This window comes from Cupressus sempervirens, chromosome 11 (genome assembly GCF_028749045.1).
Source record: "Cupressus sempervirens isolate cs-2001-9-10 chromosome 11, ASM2874904v1, whole genome shotgun sequence".
NCBI lineage: Eukaryota > Viridiplantae > Streptophyta > Pinopsida > Cupressales > Cupressaceae > Cupressus > Cupressus sempervirens.
In genome coordinates, this window is record NC_143128.1 from 149,247,763 (window position 1) to 149,258,299 (window position 10,537).

The following is a 10,537-nucleotide window of genomic DNA, read 5'->3' on the forward strand; positions in this document are numbered from 1 at the left end:
GAGCCATAAGATGACGTCTTCTCCTAGCTAGGATTCATGTTGGTATCTTAGCCACTGAATGACCATTCTTCATTGAAGATAGAGAGATTTCTGCTAACCCATGTCTAGAGACAATTCGACTATCAATACAGTATATCATAAGAGTACTGTACTTACACCTGCTTCACCAAGGAGATAAAGAAAGGTTGTTCTCCTAGATTAGACCCAATTAGATGTATGGAAGATGTTAGTCACCTTACCATTTATAGGTGGGACCACTTTCTAGATGTAGTGAATGATGATGTCACTCCCTAGTATATAGAGCATTTGGCCACACATTCATTTCCTCATATAAGTGATCCTATAGGGGTAGTTAGTTAGGCACCACACCCTGATGTTCAAAAACCACAAGAACATCCTTTGAGGGAGGAGAGACCATTATAATGGCCATTGGTAGTTCTAGTTACAATTCCTTCTCATACCGTTAGATTGGATCTTAGATTGAGCAACAATGAATAGGCACATAGGCCTACTCATGTGAGAACTCATAGAGAGATGAGCACCATGGGTGTAGTAGGAGATGATGCCAGGAGACATAGGGTAGAGGAGCCACCACAATAGGATGTGGGTGGAGGAGGGGATGATGACATGCCAGATTAGCCTCCACAGGTTTCACCCATAGGAGATGTATTAGCACAGACTCAAGATTCTCTATGACATGTGAGGGAGAGATTGAGGACTTCTCAGAGGTAGGTGGGCAAGTTACAGGTGCAAGTTATAGTTAGAGATGCATGACTAGCTAGAAGAGGGGAACTATGAGATAGTAGATCTATGGTCTAAGATCATAGAGCTAAAGAGATAGATAGAGTTAGAGCGAGATGAAACCTGTCATCATACCTCTCGGGCTGCTCATTATTATGTAGTATATGAAAATGCAGTACCTCTAGTTCAACATGTCTCAAGGTTCTTTGATTATACTTGAGCTTCTGATGGTGTAGTGCCTCCTGCACGTACAAATGTTACTCCTCCTCCTCCTCCTAGTGATGAGGGGGAAGGCTATAGTTAGGTCCATGTTATCTTTTGTTCCTTTTTCTATCTTTATATTGATCATGAGATTCATTGTATATTTGATGTATCATTTTGAGACTTGAGATATTGATAGTGCTCTGATTAGCACTTAGTTTTGATCTTTTGATTGTATCACCGCTCTGACATGTCAATGTTATATATATGACACTGTATGTGAATTTTCCACTCTTATAAAGCATTAGAATTATTGATTGTATTTTGTCCATTAAGATAATGGTGAGCTTCTATTTACCTAAATGTCTCTATTTGGAAACTGACACTCAACTTCTGGAACATTTTGCAAAAGTGAAATCGATTAGGAAAATCACCTGTTCTGATGATGAAGATTTTTCTAATGTCAAAGTTCTACAATGCTTCCCTTATTTGGAGGAGTTGTGCATGCATTCTCCATTATTGGTCATGTCCCCTACAAGTGTAAGCATTTATGTTATTTTAATCTGCATGAAAGCATTTGTTTGCAAGCATTTAAAGTTATGAATTTTTTTTTGGAAAACTCTAACCCAAATTTCATTCTTATAAATAATGCTGATAATTTTTGCTATTTCTTTCCACTCTATGAAATTTACTGTTTCTTAAACTCTATACCTTATTTATAGGATCAAAATTATGTGGCATTATTAAAACGAATGGTTTAAACATGATTGCATACTAATCTTCGTAATTTCTATAGTAAAAGTGTTAAAGTTGACTTTTTATTTTTTTCTATCCTTAATTCTTCTTTTACTGTATGACTTTTAAGAATAGTTGAAGCTTATTTAAACAGTTTTCTATCCAACTGTCAACTTTGAAATCATTTGTTGTGAATGTAGACTATACGAAACATCCTCCAAACTATGATGTAACATTTTTTATCTTCTCAAACATTCTGAATGGTGCTCCACTGCTAGAAGCAATCAAAATAAACATAGATTAAGACAAGTCTTAAGTCATGAGTCTTCTACTAGAACAATGCTAGGTAGTTCTTGTTAGTTGCTAGTTATCTTAGCAAATTAGTGGGGATTTTGTTTTAGTTACAACCACCATTTATAAAATTAGTTCCATGCAGTGTGGAGGCTAAAGAAGCACTTGATTCACAAATGTGATGTCTTTTAAATTGAAAACAAAAAAATACTTACATTTTAGCTACAGGTAAAAAGGAATGCTACTAAAACAATCTAAAATTTGACATTCGCCCTCAAGTTTATACCTATTGCAGCCTTGGGGATAAAAACACTTTGAGTGTGGAACCTATGGATACTCTACAAGACATCAAGAACCAGCAGGTAATGATACCAAGGTAATGCTACTAGACTCATGCCTTTCCACTAAGCGTATAGACTCTAAACTGCAGTTTGAACCAATGGTTCCTCCATGAAGCCCCCCCCCCCCCCCCCCCCCAATTTACCAAATATATTCACATCCCATTCAACTAAATTGACTTATCTTTGATGGAAAAAAAATTAATCTATAAAATCTACTAGTTGTTTGAACTTTTAGCTTATCGTTTACTTTGTGTGACAATGGATAATATAGACTGTAGAAATTGATGTGTAATTTTATGGAGAGGCATGTTAGAATATGGATAAATAGCATGAACTCCATGGATGAATAGCATGATTACACATGTCAATTAAAGGTATGATGCTATAATTTCTTCCCTTTTTTCATATTTTTGGTGGAACATGCTACTTTATGCTAAAACCTTCATACCAATATATAATAATCCACTATTTGGTACTGATCTTTATATCTATATCATCTAACATATTTCAAACTTTTCATAGGTTGCAGGAAACATCAAAGGCAACAAAGGTGAGGCTGGAAAAGGTTGGGCAGCACAGACTTTGCTCTGGGGGATATTCAAAAATCAAAGCACGCGTTGTAAGTAGCAATAAATGAATTGCAAAGAAAAATTATTTATAAAATGCAAATAATTTTTTTAATTAATAAAAAAGTGTAGGGCGCTGATTTTAATCTGGAGGCCACAAAAGAACACAAAAAAATTGCCTTTAAGCAAGGCTATGAAACGATGGCTGAATGCCTACGAAAAACTTCCATTGCCCCAATCAAATAGTCTCCTGCATCATGCGCACAGGTAAATATGTCAAAATATATATTAGAAATTGAATACTTGAGCAATAATTTATTTGATAATAATGTGCATGACATTGCAATGCAGCTTGTTAATCATGACACAGATCATATGCAGCATCATGAAGCCCCTGATGTGCATTGTACTATCGATGGAGGTGCTCATTTGTTATTTAAAACTAATTATATAATTATTAATACAATTTAACACCTTTAATTGAACTTGGTGTAACCTTTTTGTGTTGAGGATATAGAATCATGTTGTGTTGAACGAGTGCCGGAGGATGTTCAGACTGATCAGCAGGTAGATCATGTCGCACATTCAGGTAAAGAAAATCTATTTTTTTTCTTTTAAATTAATTTTTTGATTTATATTTCTTTTACTTAAATAAAAACTCGTAATTCACTAATATAAAATGGTGCAAATTTAACTCATGAAGTACTTATTATTGCAACGGACCCCCCTTTGGTGCAACAGCCTCATGATGTTCCTGAACGGATGAGGAGGAGACGTGTGTTAGAACTAGTAGAGGAGGGGGATGACGAGGACATTGATATTACTCTTAGAAATTTTATGAAAAAAAGAAACGGCAAGAAATGGTTATTCATGAATGACTTACTCTTGAATATTGTTCATGAATATTATTCATTAATGTTGGGTGTTAATGAATATTGTGTTAATGAATTATTCATGCATGACTTACTCTTGAATTATTCATGAATGTTGTGTGTTTATGAATTTTATGTGTTAATGAATGTTATCATGTGATTATAATGATTGAATGTTATATTTCAAAAATGGATGAATTGAATGTTATTAAATGTTAATGGGGAATTTAGAGTGATGTTAGGGGGGGGGAGGGGCCAAATGAGCTTCCACCTTCACATGGTTGGCCCTGTTAAGTAGAGAATATTTAACTATTCTCGAAACCAAGTGAAACTCAAACTTTAAAGATAAGCTTATAGTTAATAGTGACAACCAATTAGCAAGTTGAAATGAAGTTTTTCGTTATAGGTACCTTTTTAGTTTTTAAAGCACGATATCATGCTTTAATATTGTATAGTTTTTTTTCTTAAGTTAAAGTATTCTTTTACTATAACAACATAATTTATGACCATTTTAGTAACTATTCTAAAATTTCTTTATGCCGAATCCTATTTTGGCAAAGATGGTGATATGTGGTGTTGTCTATTCCTTGGGAGATTGGATTGCACAGGTCTGTATCTCAACATCAACATGGAAAATCGTGTGAAATTTCACTTTCCTTAGTCGTCGTTGCATACCTACTGCACTCTTTCATTTGAAAAATGAATAGAAATACCATATCTAGTAGCTTCTTTATGTTGTATTCATTTATTGATAATGATTCAATGTCACGCCATTTGATGGTAGCTTCTAGAGTTTCATTTAGTTGTAAGGTGTGTCTTATCTTTTCAAGATTGTATACTCCATTTGGTAGTTTGGTATTAATTGATGATATCTGGGATCTTCTACCTTCACTGTAGTCTTCATCATCATCCAACTTGTTGTTTGGTATTTTCCAGGTTATCCTCTATTTCCATGGTCTTCAGCATGGTTGTGTATTTTATCTATCTAGTTCAAAGACTCTATGCGCCTAAGATGGAAGCCATTTAGAACTAACAGCTGGAGAGATCATGTTTCCCCCCATAAAACTAGAAAATGTCACGATTTTAAGGTCAACAAGGAAGAAGTCGTAACATTTTGAGTAGCAAAGTATGCTTAAATTTACATATTTAGTTGATTCTTTGGTGAAGTTTCTTATTTCAATTCAATTGATTTTGGTTGTCAACCAAATTCCTAACTCCAACGTATATTGTATTTCAGTGCTACATTTTCATAGGGATCTAAGTATAATGATAGTTGACTATTATTTATATTTGAGAATTTGTGTTGTGCCTTACTATGATCCTCTGATAATAGAGGAGAAATTAATCTGAATTTGTTTCTCATGTCCCATGTTGGATGCTTCTTCTTGTGTAACTAACCACTTTTGATGTGGGTTATGAACTCTGATGCTAGTATGCTATTACACTATCATTTATTATAGAGTACATATAATAAGTATCTCTGAATATACTGTAATGATCTCTAAACTTGAGTAAAGTAGTATTACATAACGTAGATCTGAACTCAAAATTCATGATGTTTTCCACTATGGAGAAAGAGGGGAACTTAATATACTCATAACACACCCCATCAGAAGAGATCCATTGGATGGTTTTTGTTGGGGTTTGACTCTCCTGGTGTAGTGCTAAGCTAGGCTTCTAGGTGCTAGGATATTTGCTCTTGTTGGTGGTTCTAGACCCGCTGAATGCTCTAGATAATTAATTGTCTATCAAATTTTGGTTGAAGGAGCTATGCTTGGGCTGTAAAGTCTTATGCAAAGTTTGTACTATTTTTTGCTGATAACATGGACTTTTATCAATGCACAAGTATGGTCTATAAATTCTTAGAGTCTCTAGTGCCTCTAAGATTTACACTGTTGGGTGACTAATTCTTTGAAGTCCCTAATGTTTGGTGACATTGAGCTATACCTATGTGAGTTATGTTTGGGTTTTCCTTCCTCATCTTCATTTCACTTTTGTGATTTGTTTTGCCCAAGGCCATTGGAAATTCCATGTGCTAGTTCCTAAAATTGGATGGATCTAGTACAATTTTGGGCTATTCTATGTTTGTGTTCTAGTTGAAATAGAGATCTCTCCACTTCAATCATGGTTGATGAGAGGCCATGGATGAAGCATTGAATATGAGGGTTTTCCATTTTGTTGTAGAGATTGCATCTCTATAGGATACATGCCTAACGATTTCCATTTTGTGTTGAATAGGTGTTGTCACTTGATGGAGGGTCGTGAAAAATGACCATTTGACAATTAGAGCTTCTGATTGTGTTTTAGATTTTCCTTTTGAGGACTTGTTTTCTAATGAAGAAGAAACTTTTTTTATTATTATATTGATGCTTCTCATGCTGTTGGTCTAAGCTAGACTTCTATCGCTTCCATTCTTGTCATAATTTTGGATGTTAGACCGTATTTCAGGTGTGATGCCCGCTAGCCTTGTGGCCTATGTTGTTGAAGTTGCTGCTCCCACTTCTGCTTTGAACAAAATTCTACTGATAATGTTGACTCTTAAATAATCACTCTTGGGCCTTTTTGATAGGTTGTAGTGGGGTTTCCTTTGTTGTAATCCTAACAATAGTGTTGCTTAGACTTTTGTCCAAGTGCATAGGAAGAGGTTTTTTTTGTTATGTTGTTAATGCCCTATGTTTATGCTTTCATCCTTTGTTTGTGTAAAGGTTAACAACCACTTGTTTTGGCTGTTATAAAAAAACAATATATTAATATCATCCTTTCAGATTGAACAATACTAGAAAAGTAATGATGCTATCTTGAAAAATACAAGAAGCCAAGACTACAATATACACTTTTTTGATAAAGAAAATAAAATCCTTCAATTAGTCAGAACTATCAAAGTGAATTTTTAGGATTGTATAAACAAAATTGGAAAATGGATCAAGAAGATTTCATGTCTTTCTCATGGAAACTTTGGTTATTATGTGTAAAATTGGCCTCATTCTTTTAACAATTATTTTCATGTTATCTGTAGAATTTTTTTTATCATTTAAGTTTCTTGTTCTTGTAAGATGAACTATGAGATGCAGTGTTACTGGTGTTTGCAAATAAGTAGGATATTCCCAATGCAATGAATGCTACAGAGATCATGATAAACTTGGGTTGCATTCTCTTAGGTAGCGACACTTGTGAGTATTACATTCATTATAATTTTCAGTATTAAAATTGTAGATATTAATCATCTATTATGTTGCACTATTTCTACTTTGCATATAGTTTATCATCACTCTAGTAAAAGAGAAAAAAAGTGGAATGTTAAGTGTTTCTTGTAAAACAGCTTGTATCATGTCCTAAGGTATATACAAAGCATCTGTGATAGTTTGTTAGAAATAAATCCTTTTATTTTAGTTCTTATGGCTTTTGTTTTATTTTGCAGGTTTGAAAGATTATAGTGGAATAGGGTTCAAGAATTTTGTATTATAAAAATGTCTTATTTCTTTATTGATACAAATAGATTGAGGAGGTAAAAATTCAGTTTTGATGCATACTAATATGTAGGATGCAAACTTATTTTGATGTGACATTATGTGTGTTCTCTTTCACATTTTACTATCAAATTTTTATCCAATTTAATGACCCAAAACTACTGAGAAAAATTGTGAAGGTCACAATTGCTATTAAAATCTTGTACTACCTTTTTATGTTTATTGCTTACGTATTTGCAACTCCACAATCGATATTGACAATCTCTTGCCCTCACCATGCAACTGAACTACTTTAGTTTTATTGATGCAGCTGAACTACAAGTGCCTTTTGTGTTCTTGACAAATCGTAAGCTTTCAACTTTTGCGAAGCCATTACGGATGCAAATGAACAACTGGTGAGGTGTCAATTTTAAGGCAATTTTTTGTTTCTATAATGTACAGTTCCATTGCTAGAAATATTTCATCTAGATTGTTAATTGATAGATTGTTAACTTTTCATGTCATTTTCTACTTTGGTTGGGTAGTTCTCCTTGCATTTGTAAATCATAAATCTTGCTATAGTCTTTAGCTAATGACAGCTTGGTATTATATCCAGGGCGATAACATAGTTGACTTAAAACTTTGCATTAAAGAAAACATCAAGGGATAATATTTGAATTGTGGATATTTGTAAATTATGTTGGTTTTAGACATAGTTATAGTTATAGTTATATATGCGCTCTTATGATGATGTGATTGGGACTATAAGTTTTTTTGTCACATTTATCTATTTGAAAATTAGATGAAATTATTGGCTTTCATTCCTGATAAATAATTCTTTCCTAATTTTATTTTTCCCTGCAGGAACCAAAATTTAGACGCACTGTGCCAATTATTGCAAAGGCTTTGCTCTCATAGGAGCCTTTTAAACTGCTCAAAATTTGAGTTATAAAGCATAATTGCTCGGTGGAGACTCAGGATATCGTGCACATTTCTTCATCCTTCCCATTGTTTTGTATGAAATAAATCATGTGACGAATGAAACAATGGTGTGGAGGTAGAAATGTACACGATACCCTGACTCTCATGCACCGAGCAATTACACTTTAGAATCAAGTTTTGTGCAGTTTAGAAGGCTCCTATGAGAGAAAAGCTTTTACAATAACTGGGATAGCTCATCGAAATTTTTACATATCTTGGTCTCAATTTCAACACAAATGCAAATAAGAATTGGTATTTTGGTCACAATTTTGACACAAAACTGGTCGCCTTTGACGTCGCGAGTATGGTACCGACGTAGAAAAGTGAGGTGTTTTCGTCACAATTTCAATGCCAAATTGGTGTAGGTTTATGTTGAAATTTCCACCAGCGGCGCCCACAAATGAGGAAATAACAGTTCAGCTTGGACTAGGGAAATCAACGAAATTCGCGTTGGTAAGTCCACCTTTATGACGTCGAAATTTCGACATAGAATGTGTGTACCAAAAAATTGACCAAAAAAGACCAACAGCAAGCTTGGTCGCCTTATCAACCTACTCTTGTCAAAATTTTGACCTTTTCGCATCGAAATTTAGGCCTAAATTTACTAGTGAAAGCTAGGAATGCTTCTCCAAAGGAGTGCAGCCTACAAGTCTCCATAATGCATATTGATTAATAGCTAAAGCATTTAAACTATGCCAGGATTCTTTTATTAGTCAGTTAGTTATTTTCAGTAGTTGCTCAATCCCTAGTGTTTTTTATGGTTTACATTCCTGGTTTTTTTTTCAATTCTTTAGATGATTTTGAATTGAATTGTACTAAATTGGAATCCTTCCTTAAGAAGTAATGGGCTCGAGTATTCCTCACTTAAAAGAAAGTGAAAAAGATTGAGACATTGTGAGAAGTATAATTGGAATGGAAAAATAATGATGTCATGAGATTTTTTTTTGGTGTAGATTGTGGATTGGCTTGTTTCCTTTCCAGATATGGACGTGAACGCTCTGAACAATGAAGACATGACTGCACTTGACATAGCATCTGGAGCAGCAAGAATCAACCCCAATTGCGCCGCTATTGTACAGAAATTGGAAACTGCAGGAGGTAAACGGTGGAAACAAAGCAACTATCCGGAAAGTTTAGCTAAAATTGAGTTGAAACCATATGTGGATGTGATCAGTTGCTCAAATCATGAGAACACCATGATCACCTCGGCTGATGATTCATTGAGCGAGAAAGATGTCACCGATACTCAGGTAGTTGTGGCGTCACTGATTGCTACCGTCACATTTGCAGCCGTCTTTCAAGTCCCAGGGGGAATTGAAGATGACAAAGAAATTAGTATACACTCTGGAGCAGCGAGGCTAGGATTTAGTAGGCTTTTCCGGTTGTTCTTATGGGCCGACACTGTGGCTTTTACAGCTTCCCTTTCCGTGGTTTTCTTCTGGTTAACGCGACAACTGAGAGACAAAGGAGAAGCGTGGCTCAAGATCTCCTTGTCAGGGATGATCTTGTTGTTCTCTATTTTGTGCACTGGAATGGCATTCCTGCCTGCCACCATTATCGTCGTAATACCCCTAAATTTTCAAGAGTATGATAACGGAGTAGTCTCCAAGTATAGATCGCTTGCTTTGGCTGAGTTCTTCTTTGCGCTCTTTCCACCACTTCTCTCCGCCTACGCTTTTCAAAACAAGAAACATCCGGTTTTTAAAGCGGTCGCATTGGCGGTTACATTTGTGGGAGTGCTTGGATTCCTTTTTTTCTCTCTGCTCACTAGTATAATCTCTCAAACTTATTTACTTCATAAATGAGTGAACTATCTGTTCATTCTTTAATCAATAACAATGTTGTTTCCATACAGGTAAGCGTGACCGTCAAATTGCTTGGAGATTTAGCTTCTTTTCATGGGGTTGGCTTTGAGCAGCCATGTTTCTATATTCATGTCTCTATAATGTAGAGTAGGGGAGGGTAATCGTTGTCTGCATTCAATTTCCATTCTAGAAAGTCTTAGAGAGGTTGAATGCAGTTTAACACGAGGACTCACATCATGCTTCTAAATCTTAAAGTACCTATCTCTACATTGGGTACGTGAGTGCTCAAGTGTCCCATTTAGATCGGTGCTTGAATTTCTATTTTATTTTTTACTTTGAAATGTCATTTGGGTTTGTAATATGCTACTCTATTGAATGTTCAAGGATTCTATTTCATGTTGCAATTTTGCTATTCAACTATTTTAATTTGGTATGTTCTAGTGAAACATAATTTTATAACTAGCATTCCAAGTTCTATATGTATACTATACAACACTCTTTCCTATCATATCCTCTCCTTGCCTATACAACACCCCTTCCAAGTTCTATATGTATACT

The 10,537-nt window shown here is 34.9% G+C and overlaps 1 protein-coding gene across 1 annotated transcript in view; it reads left to right on the forward strand.

Annotated features, from left to right (window-relative positions):
* LOC149528635 (protein ACCELERATED CELL DEATH 6-like) overlaps nucleotides 1–10,125 on the forward strand; it is a 28,766-nt gene extending 18,641 nt beyond the window's left edge. The window contains exons 3-5 of the mRNA XM_089808060.1: nucleotides 9,128–9,340; nucleotides 9,404–9,910; nucleotides 10,030–10,125. Of these exons, the coding sequence (XP_089664186.1) occupies nucleotides 9,128–9,340; nucleotides 9,404–9,910; nucleotides 10,030–10,125 (816 nt within the window). The remainder of the gene's footprint in view (nucleotides 1–9,127; nucleotides 9,341–9,403; nucleotides 9,911–10,029) is intronic.
* The last annotated feature ends 412 nt before the right edge of the window (nucleotides 10,126–10,537 follow it).